Source organism: Aquarana catesbeiana, linkage group LG10 (genome assembly GCF_042186555.1).
Source record: "Aquarana catesbeiana isolate 2022-GZ linkage group LG10, ASM4218655v1, whole genome shotgun sequence".
NCBI classification, from domain to species: Eukaryota; Metazoa; Chordata; class Amphibia; order Anura; family Ranidae; genus Aquarana; species Aquarana catesbeiana.
Window position 1 is genome coordinate 159,605,145 of NC_133333.1, and position 24,497 is coordinate 159,629,641.

The window sequence follows — 24,497 nt, forward strand, 5'->3', positions numbered from 1 at the left end:
AAGTTGTGTAGCACCCTGGAGTTTAGGCATGGTTGCTCCTAAATTTACCTGCCAGGAGTAGCTTACCTTGGCTAATTGTTAGGGATTATCTGATTTCTTTATAAGTCTGGCACTGCTGCACTTTTCTCTTTTGCCAGTGGCCGGGTACCTGGTGGCATTTGATAAGAGAAAGGCAATGCAAGGTCAGATTATGTGTATATGGGGTATCTCAGCCAATGGGCAGGGGTTTTCTTAGATCCCTTGACCTGCTGGGAGAGCCTATATATTTGGATGAAGTCAAGAGTCTGCCAATTAAACTTGCAACTACCCTAAGGGTGTCCTGACCCTAATCCTCTCTCCCAAAGTTCTATTAAGAGAAATAAAAAACTCTTTTGCATTCAAGAAGTGTCTGGCTTTAACTAATTTGCACCCACTATACCTCACAATCCACCATATACAGAAGGATGTCAGCTATCTCTGGCCCTGGAGGTTCTCATTAGGCCGAAGGAGGCCTGGGACCTTGCTACATTTGTAATTCCTACTGGCTTATCACAATACCAGTAGCCTCTTTTTCTGTAATTCTACAGACATCCGATGTGTTACAGCTTTTGCTGAGCTCCAATACTCATCATGCTATTGCTGTTTTGTCTATGTACATTTTCCCTACTGTTTCAGCATCTTTTCAAGATTCAGAAAATCTCCCCCAAACAGGGACAGAGACAGTAATAACAATTTTTTATATGCAGTTCTACTTTAAAAATATAATCTCCCAATTTATATGGCCCATAGGTATTATTGTATATTATTTGTCTACAGCATGAACCAAAGCACTGAACAACATCGTAAAACAAAATGTCAATCCACTATCTTCTTAAAGGTGTCAATTTAACATAGGGGATAATTTAACCTAGGATTGTGATAGACCTGGGGCACCTTGAGTAATGCAGTGATGTGGCGCACTAACATGCTGTGGCAAATGGTGGGTGTGGCCTAAAAATGAGATGTGATTAAAGGGGTGTGGTTAAATAAAACCTGTGTCTACTGTTTATATGACATATATATATGTACCACATTCCTATAGTACCCACAAAATATGCTATCATTACTATGCCAGAAGCAAGACTCTCACAGAGTGGCTGTGGTTAGTTTTCAATAGATATTGGGCATGGACTATAGGAACGTGGTTACATTTAGTCTAGGCCTACCCATCATTGTCAATGTCTGTGCTTCCTTAAATTAGTGGGCAGTGTCTGTGCCCTACCTACATTGCTGGTCAGCATCTCAGTCATCCTTACATTAGTGATAAGTCTATGTGCCCCCTTACATTGATGATCAGTGTCTGTGTCCCCGTACTTTGGTGATCAGTGTCTGTGTCCCCGGACATTGGTGATCAGTGTCTGTGTCCCCGGACATTGGTGATCAGTGTCTGTGGGCCTTACATTGGTGGTCCGTGTCTACGCCCCCTTACATTGACAATCAGTGTCTGTGCCCTCTTACATGGGCGATCAGTGTCTATGCCCCCTTACATTGAGTCGGTGTGTGTCCACTTGCATAGGTAGTCAGTGCCTATGCCCTCTTACAGTGGAGATCAATGGCTTAGCCCCCTTTACTCACTGGGGGACATCTTGAGTCGGTGCCAGGTTTGCAAGCTACCCGGACTACACAACACAAGCAGTACAGAGCCCCGCACCTTCTCTTCCTGGTCCAGTGAATTTAGTTACACCAATCAATGCCAAATATCAGCTGAAAAAATAAGCACCATTTTAGATGTATAAAGAGGGAGATAAAAACCATGTGCTGCTACAGACGTGTGCGGCTCCAGTATAGTGTAGAAAATATGTTGCCAGCACACCTTACCCATTCACAGCAGGTGTGCATTCTGTGCTGTATAAATGCGCAGCCACTAGTGTGTATTGTGTAGGTCCAGTGCAATGTGTTATTTTTTTTCTTAACTTTATTGCACATCACATGAGCCTCATAAAAAGGGCCCTGCAAGGTTCTGAAATGTTTCAATGCTGTAATATGATGCTTTTAATTTTCAAATGAAGTGACAGCAGTTCAACATTTATAGAATTTGTGTGCCGGTGACACAGTCTGCAATTTTTCATGTGATGCCAAAAGTTAGTTGCTATAGCACCCTAACCTCTATGGTTGTTTCTAGTAAGGTGCGTGGTGGAAATATTTTATTTGACCCCAGTAAAAGTCATAGGGCCACATTTAGGTTAAGGCTGGGTTCACACCTATGTGAATTGGATGAGGTTTCCCCGCATCCATTTCACAAAGCAGGAGAATGTTACCGGCTCTCCATGGTGCTGGTTCACATATCTCCGGGGCGGCTGCGGAGCGCACTGCACAGAAATGCTGTGCATCTTTGGATTAGTTTCAGGGCACAATTCAGGCACAGATTTAGCCCAGATTCATTCCTGAACTGGAGAATGGGGGGGACGCATAGAGTTCCTGTGTGATCTGTAGCCAGTTCCAGTGTGAACCCAGCCTAAAAAGGGGTCCAGTCTTGGTTACAGAATTTTTGGAAAGTATTTAAAGCAGATATAAAAAAAAGTTACACATAAGTGTTTCTGGGAAGTCTTCCAGGATGGCAGGCCTGCTTGTCTTGGTCGCCAGCCCCTGATCCGCGCCATCCTGGAGAAAGTTCAGGATGACAGGGATCTCTTATTGGGAAGTCCTTTGCCTGACACCATTTTGAGAAGACTCCAGACTTTTGCGTAAATACGCCTGGTAACCTGCTTCCTACTTAAAAGTGTGTCGATTACTCTCTCAGTACACCCCCTTTTTCGTAGGTTCTCCCTTTCAAGAGCCAAGCTGTCAGCTTGAATAAGCCGGGATCTGGGTGGCAGACTGGGCCCTGAAGGAGAAGGTGCTGCTGGACTGGAAGATGCTGAGGGGGAGCTATGGACAAATTTCCCAGGGAAGGGAACCAGGTCCTCTTGGGCCACCATGGGGCGATCAGAATCAGTCTCCCCTCTGAAAGAGTTTCTGCAGTATCCTCAGGATTAGAACTAAGGGGGAAAGGCATATGCTAAGTGGAAGTTGGGGGAGTCTTCTTGCGCTGGTGCCATGCGAAGGGGACTTCCCAATGAGAGATCCCTGCCATCTTGGACATTCTCCAGGATGGTGCGGATCAGGGGCTGGCAACCAAGACAAGTAGGCCTTCCGTCCTGGAAGACGACTTGAGGAAAAAAAAAAGAAATTGTAATCAATGGTAAAATGTCTTAGAATGACTGGATATGTTCTCTTGAGATCTATGAACACCAACTGCAATAAATATACATGCTGAAAGACTTTATTAGAAACTTGTTGACAAGCACAGCTACTGCTGCATTATTAAACATAGGATCACAGAAAGTTTGAGAGATACATTTTGTCACATGATGTCACTCCGATAGTAAAAGGAATATAGATGAGAAGTAGACTGTCTGGATCCTCATGGGTGGTACACAGCTTAGCTGCTCTCTTTCACGCTATGCTTGTCAAACAGGTACTCGCCCATGCCGTTCTCGGGCAACCCAAGGCGTTTCAGGTTGGTGATGAAATCTCCAATGCGTTTAATATCCTTCACCTGTTCCTCCAAATATTCAGATTCCAGGAAATCACACAGCTGAAAAACAAAACGATGTTGGTTAAATGTCCATTTTACTGATTCTGAAATGTTCTGAGACTTTAAGTGAACACAAGATAAAAGATACATTTTCGGGAAAATCTGTTGCTTCCCTCCTTCTGCACCAATGCAACTACTTTTAATTCCTGCATCACATTCTGTGATTTACACTATTCATTTTTTGAAAGACTATGGTTAGGAAAGACTTCTCCAGAGCCTCCTCCATCCTCTGAAACTCTACCACAGTCTGTCCCGCTATCCCATACTTTGCCTTTAGGCAGTCTTTGAAAATTCAACTCTTCACCGTCTGCATTGTATTGGAACTGTACTGTGTCCCTTTACTTTGTAAAGCACTGCCAAAAACTGTTGGTGCAATATAAATCCTGTATAATCATAAATAATAATCATTAGGTCTGAAGTCGCAACAGTTTTTAATAATTCAGTTTAATAGAACACATGATCAGATTAGTTTTGCTTGAGCAATACCTTAAAGTGGTTCTAAAGGCTAAACATTTACCTTAATGCATACCTTGCATTAAGATAAAAAATCCCCCCCCCCCCCCCCCCCCGTTTTATTTACCTGAGCCCTCATTCAATCCAGCGCCATGCACGTTTGCAGCCATTCTCTCCCCTTACTTCTGGGTCTGGCTGGCTTACCGGGAGCCATTGGCTCCCAGTGCTGTCAATGCTTACCTACCTGCTGCAGCTGTCCCCCGGCACCTCCACACTGAGAACCGAGTGAACACATTTGATGGCTCAGTTCTGACAGCTGACTGGCAATCAGCAGCTCTCCGCTCCCCCTCGCTCACTAGAGCGCTGAGCTGTGGAGGGGAAGGGGAGTGGCTGTCTCAGGCTCTCAGCGGCTCGCTGAGAGACTGAGATGGGTGTCAGTCCAGGCACCTGAAGGATGCAGACTTCCATTTTTGGGATGACGTGCTGCCTGAACAGATTCCAGTGGCGTCAGCAGAGAGCGGACTTCAGCCCACTCTCTGCTGAAAATGGATCACAGGAGTGTAAAACGATTTGCACTTCTGTGATCCATAGGAGAAGTACAGCCAAACGAGCTTTGGCTATACTTCTCCTTTAAGATATAAAGAGTCAGCTGTATCACTTTCTTGCTAAGTATTATATGACAGAATAAAGAGCTTTACTGGCATTTAACTCTTTATCATGGTGAGCAGATACTTACATGGGGGTCAACTTTGTCCGTGGCCAGCTTGTGCAGGTCCAGAAGAGCCTGGTTCACGGTCTTCTCCAGCTGCAGAGCAGCCTGCATGGCCTCCAGGGTGTTACCCCATTCATCACGCTCTGGTTTCTGAAGTAGAAAATAGTCTTATAAGACAAAACTTTTATCTAAAAGTGTAAATGATATACATATTTTTTTTTATAACATATTTAATTGCTACACAAGTCTTTTTTGTACCTTAGGGGTCTATTTAGGCTAGGTTCACACTTATGTGGGTGCAGGAATGCATGTAAATCACACACCTTCCCATGTCCACAGGCAAAACGCACTGCCCTTTAGCAGACACGCAGGTGTGCCATTAATTCTTAAGCTACAGCTGTGATTTTGAAAAGCTGAAAATACCTTTTCCTGCAAGTACAGCAATCCAATCAAATAAATGGGCTGCTGTGCCCGAACATACACTGCACACAGCAAACAGCTAGGATGTGAACATAGCCTCATAAAACATTCATTGCACATGGTCAGAAATATTGTGCATGCTGAATGAAATGTCCCATAATTTTTCTAAGCAATTAATGTCTGTATCTACAGCTCCACCTAGTGGCAAAAATGTGGTATAATTTTCTTCATGAGGGGTTTCAGAAAACTTTACTGCATTTGGCCACTAGACGGAGCTGAAGAAACAAGCATCAATCTCTTACAAAAATTATAGGACATGAATGCTTCGGACATTTGAGCAACCGTTTTGTAGATTAAAAAAAAAAAAAAAAGCCTAATACTCTGCTCCAGCCCTCTGGAAATGAATCCGCTGGGTGCTATCATATTACCTGTACAAGATATGTGCAATGAGAGAAGCCTGATTACTGGATTCTGGCTCATTACCAACATAAAAGACATGTCCTTGGCCTCTTTCCAAGTCCTTGAAAGATAAGAAAATACATTTTTTTCCCAAACATTAGAGGTCTGAAACTACAGGCTGTTCTTACCTTGATGTCCTGCAGGACAACGCGTCCCCCACGCTTGTTTTGGTATTTCATGAACTTCTCAGCATGCTCCCTCTCCTCATGACTGTGCTCCTTGAAGAACTCGGCCACATTGTGAAGGGCAACATCATCACGATCGAAAAAGGCATACTGAGGATGGAAAGGAGATTAAGGTTTAATGTAAAAATTGACCTAAATAGATGTCAACTCTGAATTATGTAATGCCTAATATCTTATATTTGTGGAGGTGTGCAGTTTATTGTTCTCTGAGAGATATACGTCTGTCTATTTCCACGTATGCCTAAGAAAATGTAGCTGAACTGCAAGCAACCATTGGCTTTAAGCATAGGGGTGCTCAGGTCCTTACATAAATGAAGCATCACAGGAAAATTCATTTAGATGTCAGAGGGTGCGCCATTGGTCAGAAGACCGGCCACTTTCAATTTGTTCTATTACTAAATAACAGCATGAGAATGCTTCCAGTTGTCCAAGTAGAGTTAGTAATCACTAATCCTAATCAGACTTTATACTGGAAATTGTACTTGCTTATCTGCACTGATAAAGGATTAAACATTAATAGCAGTAAGAAAAAAAAAAAAAAAAAAACACAAAATGAGTCACATTTTGTGTGGAAAAAAAAAAAAGCAAACCCCAGGCATGCGTTTCCCCATTTCTCATGTTGTTGGATAAGCAGTTTGTGGAAAATTGCTGCTCAGTCATTTTCTCAGAACCCAGAAAAAGGGAAGTTCTCACCAGTACTAATGAACACACACACACACACACACACACACACACACACACACACACACACACACACAATCTTATTCTGTGCAATAATCAGTAGCAACCAGATTTTGGTTCCTTTATATTGCCCTTTGTCTCCAGGTACTGCAGACCAAAGCCATTGCCATCAGAAAAACACTTGCAACAATTGTGCAAATAGTGTTATCTTTAAAAGATGTACGTCACCCAACAGAGCAGCAACAACAGTTTATCCATCTGTATTTTGTAGAAGACATTTCATCTAGGTGGGACGTGCGATAAGACGTGTCCATGGACATTTTTGTTTAATTTATGACTAATTTTGCAACACTAACCCTTTTTGAAAATTAATGTTTTATGTGCATGTATAGACAGGCAAATCTTTCCTCGGGAATAAAAAAATTGGGAACTGTGAATTACACAATGCTAATGCTGGAAATGACTAGGTCCTCTGACACAAAGCTGCATGTGATTTACTGACTTACTAGAAAAGTGTTCCAGTAATTATAAAGTGTTGAGTAATACCAATGAAAACTGTCAGCTCCAGTCGGAGACACTGTACTACTAACCATGCGAGGATAGTTCAGCGATCTCCCCTGCTAAGCTGCTAACCCCCCCCCAGGAGTCAGGCTGCTGGTTTTCCCAGCATGCTCATCCAACAGAAATCGGCCAAATGGCCAACTTCTGATGGACAGACCGGCCTACACACGGGCAGACTGAAAGACCTTCTATTGTAAAGACTCTGCAAGCAGCATCTCAAAGTACAGTGGGCTCCATTTACAAAGCGGCATTTTACATTACAAGGAGTGGGCGGCCACTGGCATCTTTACCAGTTACTGTCATGTCCTTAACAACCAATGAGTCATCAGCTGTCAGCAGGTAATCCCGCTGACAGCTGATGACTCATTGGTTGTTAAGATGTGGCGGCCACCCGCTCCTTAACCAGTTTGTTTACTGGTTGTTAAGGATGCCAGTGGCTGCAGGTCCCCTAAATATCGCATGCCGGGACCACTACTTTACTGCACGCATTTTTTTTTGTGTGTGTGTGAATGAACTTTTACTTTTAAGTGGTATTTAAGGAGCATTTTTCTTTATGCGGTAAATATCGCATAAGGAAGTAGTTGTCATGGTTATGCAGTAATGTTTGTCAGCTTATCTCTTCATGTGTTCAGATTAAGAGGCCAGCCACTCTCACCTGGCTGCTTAAGTAATCTCTCCTCAAAGCATGGCTCCACCCCAGCCCCTATCAGGGAACTCTATATTAACCTGTGCACTGCAAGCCAGCTCTGCTGATCAATATTGTGTGATTTGGCTTCCATGTGCTCATTGCTCTGTGTCCTACGTCTGATCCTGTTTACCAATCTTGGCTTGTTCTTGACTATCCCTGCTTGCTTGTGACCCTGACCTTTTGGCGTGTTCTCTGCCTATCCTTGTCTGCTTGTCACCCTGACCCTTGGCTTATCTCCTTACTATCCCTTGTTGTCCTGGGCTGCTGCTTCCTCTCTGTCCTCCTGTAGCCTACTATGAGCGTGAGCTAGGAGACCCTGAGGGCTGCAACCTGGAGTTCGTTTCAGCGCAGTCCATCCTCACCACTAGAGGCTCTGGTGAACACCTGCTGGCTCCTAGACTCTGCGCCCTGGGGAATCTCATGCTATAGCTCCCAGTGGGATCAGTGTTGGTGCTCCAGTGGACCCACCTTCCTGAACCACCCAGAGTTCCATCCGGAGCAGTCAGCCATAGGGTCCACTACCTTAGCAGTGCACTCCTGACTCCAACGGTGTGCATCTGTCACCTGGACTCAGGTGACCTGACAGTAGTGAATTTACCTTTTTAAGATATTTGGGAAAACACCTAAATACTGCATGCAATCGGGGGTCTGTAAATGGAGCCCATTATCTTAGCATAAGATGCTCTTATGTTTAAAAGTAGCATTTGCTCTGACCCTGGTAGATTGGAGTATATGTAACACTCCAAGACACATTGTCAGGGCAAACAAACAATGATGAAACCGTACTGTAACTTTGTTAGTCTCAGTACTGAAAGTGTAATCTGACCTTGCTAAACTTGTTTTCAGCCTATGGAACAGAACTAAAAGTGCCATGTTGGTACTGTTTAAATAAAAATAAAGTATGTATGCATGTCTCTCTCTCTCGGGTCTACATTTTATTACATATTGTATAGTCAATAACAATTATAAAACTTAAATAAATGTAATTGCACTTAAAATGATAGGTCTTGTAGTCCCATAAATAATGTAGTATACAAAATTTACTAATGAAAAAAAAAAAAAAAAAACCCTACATACCACACACAAACAACCATAACCAAAATCCTTACCAAGGAGGAGTAGGTGTAGGAGGCGTAGAGCTCCAAGTTCAACATACGGTTGACGGCAGCCTCGCAATCGCGGTGGTAGTTCTGGCGCACCTGGGACTCCATTTTGGCGTTTCGGTGGTTTTGGGTGGCGCAAAAAATAAATCAGCAATAATTGGAAGATGTTTGGAAAAAGAGCAAAGGACTCAGAGAGGGTTCCGTTCAAACACTGTTGAAGCAAGAACTCTGCTCAGAGTCAGGTGTAGATCTGATCACAGCACAGAGGAGCTCTGTATATATAGGCAACCAGCCTGAGAGACTGGGGCCTGCCCTCCTCCCTTCACTTACATCATCTTCTAGAAGCCAATCACATAAAGCTTGCTGTTATGCAATAATCTTGGCCCTTGGCCAGGAGATGACAGTAGAGTGAAGTTCGTGAAGAAACAATACTTTTTTATCTTAGCATTAGCCAACTTTTATATATTTAAATGCAATGCTGAATTACTGCATGGAGAAAAGGTCCTGTTGAGATACACTGAATTATTACATTAGGTTGGCTCATATCATAATAATTATACACAAATATGGACAGCATTTCAGCATTTGGTGTTTGAGTTTCAATGAATGTTTTTTCTAATATTCTACTGATACTGAATGACACGCATCCAACAAATCAGGCATAAAATTACATGTAAATCAGGCTGCCATGGCAAGACCTGTGCTTGTAATCCTGGACAGCCAGAATTATCATTGGAGATGAGACAAATGTGTACTCCAAATAGATGATCAAATAAGAACTGGACAGGATTTATTATGTTGAAGTGCTATTTTAGAGTAGCTGAGAGAGGAAAGTATGAATGAACCAACCTAATTATAATAATATTATCAGATTATCTGTCTCACTGCTCCTGCTTAGCATGGTCTTACTGTGCTACAAAATGAATACACTGTGTGCTCTGCCAACGCAACCAGTTTATTGGGTTGTATATCATTTTTACAAATTATATATACTGTATTATGATGCATAGTAATTATTTAGATTATTGCATTGCGTTCATCTACGATGCGCCAGTGATATCGAAGCAAAGATTCGATTTAAGTCCACATACACACTATGGTTGCCACCTCATTCCTTTAAACCCGAACACATAATAATTACACAGGTTCTGTGGCTGATTAAGGTCGTAATTAAACTCACTTGGTGCCTTATCTGCATTTAATTAGCCTCAGAACCTGTGTAATTCAAAGGTGTTCGAGTTTAAAGGGATGAGGTGGCAACTCTAATACACACACAGTTTGGAACAGAATTGATTGGAATCATAGACTTAGTACAAACATGGTCTATGGGAGTGGCAGGTGATAGCTTTTATATGGCACACCTGCAAAAGCATATAATTCATTGATATTGCTATATATAGGGAACCAGTTAGTAGGTTGTTTTTATAATACATTGTTTATTAAATATGTATTGGTTTGCATATTGTTTTTACAAACGATATACATTATTATGATGCATAGGAATCATTTAGGATATCAGATTGTGTTCAGCCACAATTCGCCAGAGATATTAGAGCAAAGATTTGATTTAAGCCAATATACACACACACAGATTGAATGGTCTCATCAATCATAGACATAGCACAAACATGGTCTATGGGAAAGGCAGGTGATAGCATTTACATAGCACACCTGCAAAAGCAAAAAATCAGCTGGGTGGAGTGGATATAGTATAGGCCGGGTTCATACTTGTACGACAAACGCTCCGACATTGGGAGCACATGTCGTATGACGTGTGCAAATCTATGTTTCCCTATGAGAGCCGTCTTAACTGGTCCAACTTTGAAAATACTCCTCCCTGCACTACTTTGGTCCAACTTTGATCCTACTTCAGCACACTGAATATCATTAAAGTCGGATCATCATCTTAACTGTTCCGACTTTGGCATGCGACTTGTGCTCTGAGGATCTTGAAGGGGAATTCCACGTCAAATAAAAAAAAATAATAAACGGCGGCGCATGCGGGGTAGCTCCCAAGATGGCCACGTAAGCTAGGAGCTCCGTACTGCCCCAGCCATCCGACTGTCCCAGCACCCGATCGCGACCCGCAGGACGCCTGTCAGCAGCATCTAGTGGGGGAGTCCCCCAGGCACAACTTCATGCCCGGAAGTTCAGGACACCGCATCCTGGGACTCCAATTCTCCTCAGCGAAGGACAGAGCAAATTCCAAGATGGCGGCAGCAGCCCAGACACGAAACTCCAGCACTGACGGACTCACAGAACACAGGCAAGTCCAGACCACTGTGACTCCCTCCTAAACACCCCTGACTTTAAACAGGCTCCCCCCTGACCAAACACCATCTCCTGCATCCACAGAATTGCTCATAGAGCGATCGATGGAAAACTACCTGCTCTCTCCCATGGGTTTAACCCCCGGCTTGCCCAGCTCCTCTCTTTACCCCTGGGGACACAGTCCCAGACTACCCCTTCAACGCTGGGGACCTGTTCCTGAAGCTTTCAGAGCTCCTAGACAGGGGTCTGGCACAAACGGCCAACAAAATTACCAGTAACTTTCGTGCTGACTTCCAGAATCTGGGCTCTAGAATGGAAGCGATCGAACACAAATTGGACATTACAGTCTCCAGAGCTAACCAGAATACCACTTACCTTCAGGTTGCACAAGAGCTGGAAGCTGCCTTGTCCAGGATCGATGACCTTGAGAATCGGACAAGGAGGGATAACTTTAGGATCAGAGGCCTCCCACAGTCTATTACAGATATAACTGAGGCAGTACAAGACCTAGTAAAAATTCTGACCTTAAGGGAGAAACCCACTCATTCTCTAGCTTCCAGGACCGGGAACGGATTCTACTAGACCTGAAACTCATAACTCAGGACACAGTGTTATCTGACCACTCCATGGTCCTAGAAATGCGTCCAGCCCACACACCTCCCATTGGAAACTCAATAAGTCCATTCTTAATGATCCCATTCGAACTCTCGAACTAGAAAAGGCTTTGAAGTAATATTTCCTACTCAATGACATGGAAGGGATCTTGGCAGAGACTCTTTGGGCAGCACATAAGGTGACGATGCGTGGAAAGTTCATCCACATAGCGTCCCAGTTAAAAAGAGAGAGACTTGCAGACATAAACTAGAGAGGGACATTTCCTCGTTATGTTCACAGCATAAAAAAGACCCATCCAAGGTCTCAATAGCACAACTAGATGCGTCGCGCCTTACACTCAACCTAGCACTCACAGTTAAAGCTGAAAGGAACATCAGATGGCAAGGGGCCAAATTTTATCAACACAGGGATACCATCAGCTCGATGCTAGCCTCCAAATTGTCCCCCAAACCACGCTCATACACGCTCCTGAAAATCTGATTGCAGTTATACTGGGTGGGTAGAATTAACTCAGTCAAGATGACTTTGCTCCCCAGATTGCTATACCTTTTTCTATCTCTCCCGATTCCGATCAGAAGAGATCATATCAAATCGTTTCAGGGGAAAATAACTAAATTTGTTTGGGGTAAGGCAGGTTATAGATTCTCCCAACACATACTCTCCAGTCCCAAATCCAAGCGTGGCATGGGTTTCCCCAACCTCACTTGGTATAACCAAGCTGCTAGGCTGGCTCAACTTTCTACAATCTATTCTAGACTAGAGAAACCAGACTGGACTCACATAGAGCGACAGGCAGTGCCGACATACACTCTGGACTTCCTTCTCTGGTGCCCCCCTAAAAATAGACCCCCTGTTATGTCCCCTACCTTATCCCACTCAATATCCCTATGGGACACTATGAGAAATCTGCCTTCCTTGGTCTCAGAAATTCATCCTTTGGCTTACATCCTCCATAACCCACAATTCAGCCCAGGCATGGACATTAAAACCTTTCAATGGTGGCTCAATAAGGGAATGTACCGTATTGGACATTACTTCTCCTGCACAGGCCCACTCTCCTTTCAGCATTGCAAGAACAAATTGGATCTTCTGGATTCCAAAAAATTCAGATATCACCAAATTTTTCATTTTTTATCCTCACTTTGGAAAAATAAACCTAACCCCCCAAACTTTACGGTTTACGAGCGTTGGTGTGGCCAGGGGACAGGGCAAAGAGGTGGCATATCTCTGATCTACTCGTCACTTGCTAGGCACACCACTAAGTTCCCATACATGGAAACATGGGAAAAAGATTTACAAGACAATTGGGATCAAGACGCATGGCATAAATCCTTCTCTAGATCCTTCAAAGGTACAGTTAATACCACGCTGATAGAAGCCAACGTAAAGGTTATCACCAGAAGGTACCTGGTCCCCTACCAAGATAGCTGCAATCTTCCCTTCCTCCTCACCCTTATGCTTAAGGGACTGTCACATGAAAGGCACGATGGCTCATGTATGGTGGGAATGCACGAAAATCAGAGGCTACTGGAATAAATTGTTCAACATAATGTGAAAAGTAACTGGTTTATCGATCCCACAATCCCTGTCTACAGCTCTACTAAATGTCTCCATACTAAAAATCCCCAAACATTCCCAAAAACGAATTCTCTTTATCCTACTGGGAGCAAAGATCACTATAGCTAAAGCTTGGAAGCAACCTATGGTCTCCATTGTCGCAGCCAAAAGAAAGATATCTTGGATAATGACCCAAGAAAAAATAGTCAACTCTATCTTAGACATATCTAAACAATTTGAAAAGACATGGGAAACGTGGGCCTAATATGTAGGGATTTCCCTAATTCCCGGATCCAACTCTTTGTAAGCTGGAGGGGACGTCCCGGGCTCTGTCATCCGTACATCTAATGCATCTTTCTTCTTCTTTCTTCTCTTTTTTTTGGCTTGTTAATGCCCTGTACACACGATCGGACATTGATCGGACATTCCGACAACAAAATCCATGGATTTTTAGCACAAACTTGTCTTGCATACACACAGTCGCACAAAGTTGTCGGAAAATCCGATCGTTCTGAACGCGGTGACGTAAAACACGTACGTCGGGACTATAAACGGGGCAATAGCCAATAGCTTTCGTCTCTTAATTTATTTTGAGCATGCGTGGCACTTTGCGCGTCGGAAATGTCCACACACGGTCGGAATTTACGCAAACGGATTTTGTTGTCGGAAAATTTTATAGCCTGCTCTCCAACTTTGTGTGACGGAAATTCCAATGGAAAAAGTCCGATGGAGCCCACACACGGTCGAAATTTCCGACAACAAGCTCCGATCGCACATATTCCGTCAGAAAGTCCGACCGTGTGTACAGGGCATAAGTGTATTGTTAATCAGTTACAATTCATCCTACTATACTAGTGTCCTAGTTCAGGGTTACACTGTTTGCAAGATAGGCTCCAAGTAGTACACAGGTGAAAACATAGTTTTACGTGTAAGTCAAGGAAGCAAATTTCTGCTTAGTCACGGGGCAGAAAAAATATGCAAAGGTCAAATAATTACTAATCAGTTTTTGCCTGCAGTAAAACAAGTGTGGAAAAGTACCAACTGTTCAAATAGTTGATGATGAAGTTACAGTGGGAAAACAGCCCAGTGACAGTCATTATTCAATGGTTATACACAACAAAATCCATATTGCACCTTCCAGATGCTTCGTCCTTCTACAATTGTTTTTTTTTTTTTTTTTTTTTTTTTTAGTATAGTTGTAATTTTCTTTTATGAAAATGTAATATTTCTTTGTAATGCTGCTACACGGCTTATTTGTCTGCTTTTTTATTTATTTATTTATTTTTAATTAATAGAAACAGGAAAGCTTACAATTTCATTCCAAAGTATGGTTGAATAACCATGTAAGTATGGGTTGAATACCCTACATTTAGTATTAAATGAATTCTGTCTCTCAAATGGGAGACCTCCAAAATGCAACAACTGATTACCAAAATAAAAAATCAAGTACCAATTTGGAATTGCCCACAATAATTTCTTAATGTAATGATAGATTTCTGCATACATAATTTTTACAGTATCCAGACAAACGACAATACAGACAGTCCCCGAGTTACAAACATCTGACTTACATATGACTCCTACTTACAAACAGAGAGAGACAACAGGAAGTGAGGGGAAATCTACCACTGGGAAGGGAAATTCACTCCTTTAATGCCGCGTACACACGATCGAACATTCCGACAACAAAACCGTGGATTTATTTCCGACGGATGTTGGCTCAAACTTGTCTTGCATACACACGATAGCACAAATGTTGTTGGAAATTCCGAACGTCAAGAACGCGTACGATGAGCCAAGAAAAATTAAGTTCAATAGCCAGTGTGGCTCTTCTGCTCGATTCCGAGCATGCGTGGAATTTTGTGCGTCGGAATTGTGTACACACGATCGGAATTTCCGACAATGGATTTTGTTGTCGGAAAATTTGAGATCCAGCTCTCATATTTTTGTTGTCGGAAATTCCAACAACAAATGTCCGATGAAGCCTACACAGGGAATTTCCAACAACAAGCTCACATCGAACATTTGTTGTCGGAAATTCCAACCGTGTGTACGCGGCATTAGAGTTATCATGGGAAAAAGGTGTCTCCACTGAAGCTTTATCACCAATCCTTGTTTCCACAACAACCCAAACCTTTTTAAATCCAATTGTCACAGGGACAGAAAGTGAGGTGAAATCTTCTGAACAGGGGCACAGATGAAAAACAAACATTACAGTGGTTCCAAATTAAATTCAACTGAAGAACAAACTTAAAGAACCCATCTTCTTTGTAACCTGGGGACTACCTGTATCAGGAATATCTAATTTCACATAGTTTTCTGCTGCAGAGTTGAAGATTTAAACAGAAGGTGTCACAATGATTTTCTACTGCTGGTTACTCTGCAACAATACATGAATGGTAAAAAAGTAAAAACAATTTCTACATTGTTCATAATGTTCTACAACACTGAAATATATTCTTGCAAGTCATAAAATTGTTGTAGTATTTGGGGAGGTACTGTATATAAAGAGAGCTACCGAATAAATGAAATAAGATCACCAAAATGAAAGTATCCATACACAGGCCATCAAGCAAACTACTTAGATCTTATCTGCCAGTAATTATATAACATATCCAGTGGTGGTGTTGAGACAGTGGTAAAGATGTTGAGTTAAATGACTGCAAATGACAGTGGACTGTATGTAGTCATCATACAACACGTATTATTGTCAGCCATGTCATACATACATGCCAAGTATTTTTTCCACAGGACACGACTTAGAACAGGGGTGTCAAACTCAATTTCATTGCGGGTTGCATCAGCAGTATAGTTGCCCTCAAAGGGCTGGTTGTATCTGGGGTGTGTTACATACAGGGTTCAGGGGTGCGCTATGTACAGAGTGCAGGGTTCAGGGGTAGGGATGAGCTTCGAGTTTGAGTCGAACTCATGTTCGACTCGAACATCGGCTGTTCGCCAGTCCGCCGAACAGCGAACAATTTTGGGTGTTCGCGGCAAATTCGAAAGCCACGGAAAAAACCCTTTAAAAGTCTATGGGAGAAATCAAAAGTGCTAATTTTAAAGGCTTATATGCATGGTATTGTCATAAAAAGTGTTTGGGGACCTGGGACCTGCCCCAGGGGACATGGATCAATGCAAAAAAAAGTTTTAAAAACTGCCATTTTTTCAGGAGCAGTGATTTTAATAATGCTTAAAGTGAAACAATAAATATAGTATGCCTGTAAAGGGGCGCATGTTTCCCATGTTTAGAACAGTCTGACAGCAAAATGACATTTCAAAGGAAAAAAAGTCATTTAAAATTACTTGCGGCTATTAATGAATTGCCAGTCCGACAATACCCATAAAAGTTCAGTGATAAAAACGGCATGCGAATTCCCCACAGGGGAACCCCGAACCACAATTAGAAAAAAAAAATGACGTGGGGGGTCCCTCTAAATTCCATACCAGGCCCTTCAGGTCTGGTATGAATATTAAGGGGAACCCCGGCCAAAATAAAAAAAAATGGCGTGGGGTCCCCCTCAAAATCTATACCAGACCCCTCAGGTCTGGTATTGATTTTAAGGGGAACCCCGTGCCCAAATTTTTAAAAAAATGGCGTGGGGTCCCCCCCCAAAAATCCATACCAGACCCTTATCCGAGCACGAGACCTGGCAGGCCGCAGGAAAAGAGGGGGGGACGAGAGAGAGACCCCCCCTCCTAAACCGTACCAGGCCACATGCCCTCAACATTGGGAGGGTGTTTTGGGGTAGCCCCCCAAAACACCTTGTCCCCATGTTGATGGGGACAAGGGCCTCATCCCCACAACCCTTGCCCGGTGGTTGTGGGGGTCTGCGGGTGGGGGGCTTATCGAAATCTATAAGCCCCCTTTAACAAGGGGACCCCCAGGTCCCGGCCCCCCCTTGTGTGAAATGGTAAGGGGGTACAAAAGTACCCCTACCATTTCACAAAAAAACTGTCAAAAATGTTAAAAATGACAAGAGATAGTTTTTGACAATTCCTTTATTTAAATGCTTCTTCTTTCTTCTATCTTCTATCTTCCTTCGGTTTCTTTCTCCATCTTCTTCTTCTTTTGGTTCTTCCTCTGGTGTTCTCGTCCGGCATCTTCCTCCGCGGCGTCTTCTTCACTTCTTCTCCTTGGGCCGCTCTGCATCCATGGTGGCATGGAGGGAGGCTCCCGCTGTGTGACGCTTCTCGTCTTCTGACGGTTCTTAAATAACAGGGGGCGGAGCCACCTGGTGACCCCGCCCCCCTCTGACGCACGGGGACTTGACGGGAACTTCCCTGTGGCATTCCCCGTGACATCAGAAGGGAGCGGGGTTACGTAACGGGTAGAAGATAGAAGAAAGAAGAAGCATTTAAATAAAGGAATTGTCAAAAACTGTCTCTTGTCATTTTTAACTTTTTGACAGTTTTTTGTGAAATGGTAGGGGTACTTTTGTACCCCCTTACCATTTCACACAGGGGGGAGGGCCGGGATCTGGGGGTCCCCTTGTTAAAGGGGGCTTCTAGATTCCGATAAGCCCCCCGCCCGCAGACCCCCACAACCACCGGGCAAGGGTTGTGGGGATCAACATGGGGACAAGGTGTTTTGGGGGCTACCCCGAAGCACCCTCCCAATGTTGAGGGCATGTGGCATGGTACGGTTCAGGAGGGGGGGCGCTCTCTCGTCCCCCCCTCTTTTCCTGCGGCCTGCCAGGTTGCGTGCTCTGATAAGGTCCTGGTATGAATTTTTGGGGGGCCCCACACCATTTTTAAAAAAAATTTTGGCGCGGCGTTCCCCTTAAAATCCATACCAGACCTGAAGGGTCTGGTATAGATTTTGAGGGGGACCCCACGCCATTTTTTTTTTTTAATTTTGGCCGGGGTTCCCCTTAATATCCATACTAGACCTGAAGGGCCTGGTATGGAATATAGGGGGACCCCCACGTCATTTTTTTTTTTTAATTTTGGTTCGGGATTCCCATGCCGTTTTTATCAATGAACTTTTATGTGTATTGTCGGACCGGCAATTCATTAATAGCCGCGAGTAGTTTTAACCACTTCCCGACCGCCGCACGACTATATACGTCCTAAGTTTGAACGGGGATATCGTTGTTATGGCAGCAGCTAGCTGCCATAACCCCGGTATCCCCGTTTTCGTGCGGCAGCCGGCTTTCAGATAAAAGTGGTCCCTGCGGCGGATTCGCCGCGAGATCACTTTTATCGGTGGCGGGAGAGGGGCCCCCCCCCTCCCGCCGCGATCCGGTGCCCTCCGCCGCTTACCGGAGCCGTCGGTAGCGGCGGAGGCGATCGCGTCCTCTTCCGTTGTGTGTCAGGAGACAAGTGAGGCCAAGATGGCGCTCACTCGTCTCCAAGATACTGCTGGGCGGAAGCGACGTCAAAACGTCACTTCCGTCCACGCCTCTTAAAGGCATATTTTTTCAAATGTCATTTTTCTAAATGACTTTTTTTTTTTTTTTTTTATTGCATTTTAGTGTAAATATGAGATCTGAGGTCTTTTTGACCCCAGATCTCATATTTAAGAGGTCCTGTCATGCTTTTTTCTATTACAAGGGATGTTTACATTCCTTGTAATAGGAATAAAAGTGAAACAATTTTTTTTTTTTAAACAGTGTAAAAATGAATAAAATATTTTAAAATAAATAATAAAAATAAAAAAAAAAAATTTTAAAACCCCCCTGTCCCGACGAGCTCGCGCGCAGAAGCGAACGCATACGCAAGTAGCGCCCGCATATGAAAACGGTGGTCAAACCACACATGTGAGGTATCACAGCGACCGGTAGAGCGAGAGCAATAATTCTAGCCCTAGACCTCCTCTGTAGCGCAAAATATGCAACCTGTAGAATTTTTTAAACGTCGCCTATGGAGATTTTTGAGGGTAAAAGTTTGACGCCATTCCACGAGCGGGCGCAATTTTCAAGCATGACATGTTGGGTATCAATTTACTTAGCGTAACATTATATTTCACAATATTAAAAAAAATTGGGCTAACTTTACTGTTGTTTTATTTTTTTATTCAAAAAAGTGAATTTTTTCCAAAACAAGTGCGCTTATAAGACCGCTGCGCAAATACGGTGCAAAAAAAAGTATTGCAATGACCGCCATTGTATTCTCTAGGGTGTTAGAAGAAAAACCATATATAATGTTTGGGGGTTCTAAGTAATTTTCTAGCAGAAAAACCTGTTTTAAACATGTAAACACCTAAAATCCAAAACGAGGCTGGTCCTTAAGTGGTTAAATTACCTTTTTCCTTTGAAATGTCATTTTGCTGTCAGACTGTTCTAAACACGGGAAACATGCGCCCCTTTACAGGCATACTATAGACACCCCAACAGGTACGAAATTTAAAGGAATATTACACTTTTATTGTTTCACTTTAAGCATTATTAAAATCACTGCTCCCGTAAAAACGGACGTTTTTAAAACTTTTTTTTTTGTATTGACAATAACTTGCATATAAGCCTTTAAAATTATCACTTTTGATTATTCATGTTTGTGTCCCATAGACTTTAACGGTGTTCGCGTGTTCGAAACAAATTTTTTGCCTGTTCGCAAGTTCTGGTGCGAACCGAACAGGGGGGTGTTCGGCTCATCCCTATTCAGGGGGTGTGCTATGTACAGAGTGCAGTTCAAGGGCTGCCCTATGTACAGAGTGCAGAGTTCAAGGGTGAGCTATGTACAGAGTGCAGGGTTCAGGGGTGCACTGTAAGCAGACTGCAGGGTTTCGGGTGCAATATGCACAGTGTGCAACCCCAACTTGCACCAAAGATTCCTTGCATCCCCACTCTCTCTCCTACCTGGCCTGGCTCTAGTACCTCCCTGTGCTCTACTACCCATGTTTAGATTTTTGAGGTTTTGATTCAGGAGTCGCTGAGAGCAAATGTCTCTTTTAGACTCCCCGTTGTCATTTGTAAACACAGGAGTGGGAGTGGAGGGTGAGAGTCGGAGGTGGCAGAATGGAGTAGAATGAATATGGCACTATCATTAGCAGTGTAATGATGAAGACAGGGCCTTTAATTAGGTTAAGAGAACACATGGAAATCTTTCTAATAGACATAAAATGGTCATATACACGGTGGCTAAAACAATCTGCTCCTTAGGACAAGGGTAGTTAAAGCGGTTGCATACCCTACTTGCACATATTTACCTACAGGTAAGACTTACCTGTAATTAAAATGAATACCTCCTAAACCTGTATGGTTTCGATATTCACCTTGCATGCAGCCGCTGACGTCAGCGCCAAATGCGCTCTAAAGGTCCAGCGGATGCTGCCAGACCTTGCCGGAAAGAGGACTCCTGCGTGCATGCCAGGAAGAAACGCAGAGGAAATATGTCAGCTCCCTTGGCGGTGACCGGGAGGCGGTGCAAGCACTTCGTTCTAAGGTAATTATTTTATAATGAGCTAGTATACGGTGCATACTAGCTCATTATGCCTTTGTCTTTACAGGGGTTTTTTTTTTTAATAACTTAGCAAGACCCAGTTACAAAGTAAGGAAGTTTAAAGAGCTCAGGGGTCAATAGTAGGTAATGCAGGGATCATGGTCGGTAGTAGGTATCGCAGAGTTCAGGGGCCAGTAGCAAGTAAAACCAAATTCAGAGGCCAGTCATATGTAACAGAGTGCAGAGGTATAAAATGTAATGCACAGTGCAGGGGACAAACGTATGTAACACAGAGTGCAGGTGTCAAAAGTATGCGATAGAGGTAAATACATAACGGAGTGCAGAGATCAGTAGCATGTAATGTGTACAACCATGGAGTGCACGGGTCAGGAGTAGGTAATGCAGAGTGCAGGGGTCAAGAGTAGGTAATGCAGAGTGCAGGGGTTGGTATTATGTAACAAAGTGCAGGGGTCAGTAGTATGTAGCACACAGTTCAGAGGTCAGGAGTAAATAATGCAGAATACATGGATCAGTAGTATGCAATGCAGAGTTCAGAGGCCAGTAGTATTTAACGCAGAGTGCAGAGATATATAATAAGTAATTCAGAGGTCAGTGGTATGTAATGATTGGTGCAGGGGTAAGGAGTAAGGAATGCAGAATGCAGAGGACAGTAGTATGCAATGCAAAGTGCTGAGGTTTGGAATGGGTAAAGCAGATTGCAGAGGATAGTTGTATGCAATACACAGTGCAGGGGTCAGGAGTAATTAACACAGAGTGCAGGGGTCAGTAGTATGTTATACAGAGTGCAGGAGTCTGTAGTATGTAATGCAAAGTTCAGAGGTAAGGGGTAAGTAATGCAGAGAGGAGGGAACATTAGCAAGTAACAGAGTGCAAGGGTCAGTAGTATGTAATGCACAATGTTGAGATTAGTAGTATGTAACACACAGTGCAGTGGTCAGGAGTAACTAACATACGTCTCCCCCACCCCCCCCCCCAAGCAAAAATACCTCCCTTCCAGTACAAACATAAATTCCCCTAATCTAAAATTGTTCACAGAACAAATTCTCTTCTCTTTGTAAAATGTAGTCATTAGACTTCAGATTCAGCCGCACCCGGCAGAGAGAGCTGCACCCTTCCAGGTTTCCCCTCGGCCCGTGTCATATGACACATCAGAGTCGAGGAGGAGCCTCGGACGCAGGTCTGCAATGCCTACTGTCTCTTTGATTTAAGGTCTGAGAGGAGGTGGGTGGGGTCAGGAGCTGACGACTGCCATGTCACGGTCACGAATTACCAATCGTATAGCCATGATTGAAGAATAGATCACTATGGACATGTTGTTGACCCCTGCTTTAGGATAATAATTGTGGCAGAAACATGAATGCTTGAATTGACTTGCCATACATAAATATGTTATAAGCAGTCAGCCTATGCTGGCCTTTGCTCTGCAGCACATTAAAGCGGAACTTTACCCATAACAACTTGATAAAAATAATGTTCTTTAGCATGGAACATACAGTACAGTTCACATAAATCATTATGCTACCAAAATTAATGTGTGCTGTAAATTGCCTCCAGCATTTTTCCTGTTTCTTCTTGCTGGGGGCTGCCATTTTGCTGAAGTCCAGAGCCCCTGAGCAGCAGTAAATATTTAGACTGTCAGCAGATCGGCTTCTACATTTTCGATGCAGCGCCAGAAAATAGAGACTTGAGCATGTGCAGAGCAGGGTGAGACAGTATATTATTGAATTTTAAGCAGTATAGACACTTATTTTAATGTTTTACATAGCTATACCTGCAGAAGGGGCCAGCCTGAAGTGATCTAGCAGGACTTAATTTTCTGACTAAAGTTCTACTTTAAGATTGGCTGGAAAATCCATTCAAACTCTTCCCGGGTAGAAGATGTCTGCAGAGGTCACAAATGACCCAAGAACAGAACCGTTTCTCCATAAATGACTATAGTGGGCATCAATCATCTGATGTCTCTGAAAAGGGATGACAATAGTGTTAAATGGTGCTGAGTCATTATAGACTAGGTGACATTATCAATACTGAAATGACCTTTAATTGTCAATGATGTTATCCAAAGAATCCCTTGAAATTCCAGTCAGATATAGTGACAGCACACATTTATACAGTGGGGTTCCCCTCAACCACTTCAGTACCGGGCACTTTTACCCCCTTCCTGTCCAGGCCAATTTTCAGCTTTTAGCACTGTCACACTTTGAATAACAATTGCGTGGTCATGCAACACTGTTCCCTTATGAAATGTTTACCATTTTTTTTTTTTCACACAAATAGCGTTTTCTTTCAGTGGTATTTAATCACCACTGTTTCTTTTGTTTTTTGCAAAATAAATGAAAAAATCCTGAAAATGTTGAAAACAAATGCGTTTTTCTTTATTCCTGTTATCAATTTTTGCAAATAAATCTTTCTTCATAAATTTAGGCCAAAATATATTGTGCTACATTTCTTTGGTGAAAATAACCCAAATCAGTGTATATTTAGTCTATAGGAAAGTTATAGAGGCCATATACTAATATATATATATATATATATATATATATATATATATATATATGCCAGTATGGTGGCCTGAATTTATGGGAGGAACCCAGAAGGTATTTAACAGCCCACTAGCCCATGCTGTTTGTCGGTTCAGTGAGCGATACTACACGTCATTGGGCCGACTCTTCCCAGCTCACTTCATGTTCGTGAGTCTGTGCATTCGATCGCAAGTGTGCTTCGGCTTCTCTGTTCGTGGTCTTCATCGGCGGTTCCTGCTCACTGTCGCAGGTAGTATTCAAACTTTTTCATATCATGTGTAATCTTACGATTCGTTATGCTTCCTATCCCGCATCATTTCGTAAAAAACCTGCCTCCGAGTTGTTGTCTGTCATGTCCTGACATCATTCGGCACAGGCGTCGTACATTCGTAAGTTCCTTCTGCCAAACACGATTCATTTGTAGATCCAAGCCTCCGAGTCCCTATCGGTCGTTGTCCGATATCACTCGACATAGGCTTTACTGGTAATAAGATCACTGTCCATGGGGTTGCCGTCTCATCCATTTGGAGATGATCATGTATTGTTTGTACGGGTTCTGTGGCTGATTGAGGTGGTAATTAGACCCACCTGGTGCCTTGTCTGAACTTTGATTAGCCTGGGGGGCTGGGTGGTTGGTATGTGTTCGGTTTCAGAGTAAAGCCTCGTACACATGATCAGATTTTCCGATGGGAAATGTGTGATGTCAGGCTGTTGGCGGAAAATCTGACCGTTTGCATGCTCCATTGGACAATTGTTGTCGGATTTTCCACGGACAAATGTTGGATGGCAGGTTTTAAAATTTTCAGCGGACAAATGTCTGTTGTTGGATTTTCCGAGCATGTGTACACAAGTCCATCGGACAAAAGTCCAAAGTACAAACGCGCATGACGAGCCAGAAGCGGTCGGCCTTGTAAACTAGAATTCGTAATGGAGAATTAACATTTGTGACGTGGAAAATTATGAAATCTCCAAATGCAGCACACATTCTCTTCTTCTTTAATGGGATAATATTGAAGCTGCTTTGCTGGTGATACTGATGGAGTTATTGCAAACTAATTTTCAAAGGCTTTTTTTTCCTAGTGATATCAAGAATAATATTATTATGCTTTTTTTGGGGGGGGGGCAAGTTACCACAACACCATTATCCCGTAGATCAAAGATACAACCATGTTGATGTCCTTTGTCAATTTTACATTGTGTTTTTTTAAATGTAACTGTCTACTCCCAAACTGTCATTTGCAGTAAAACACATAGCCAAGTATTATTCTCCACAA

At 43.1% G+C, this 24,497-nt stretch overlaps 1 protein-coding gene across 1 annotated transcript; it reads right to left on the reverse strand.

Annotated features, from left to right (window-relative positions):
- Positions 1-3,264: 3,264 nt before the first annotated feature.
- LOC141110977 (ferritin, middle subunit-like) lies at positions 3,265-9,134 on the reverse strand. Its single transcript, XM_073602840.1, has 4 exons — positions 8,864-9,134; positions 5,768-5,914; positions 4,785-4,910; positions 3,265-3,595 (listed from the first exon to the last, which is right to left on the reverse strand). The coding sequence occupies exons 1-4, from the start codon at positions 8,963-8,965 to the stop codon at positions 3,440-3,442; spliced, it is 531 nt and encodes a 176-aa protein (XP_073458941.1). The 5' UTR covers positions 8,966-9,134; the 3' UTR covers positions 3,265-3,439.
- Between the last annotated feature and the right edge of the window lie 15,363 nt (positions 9,135-24,497).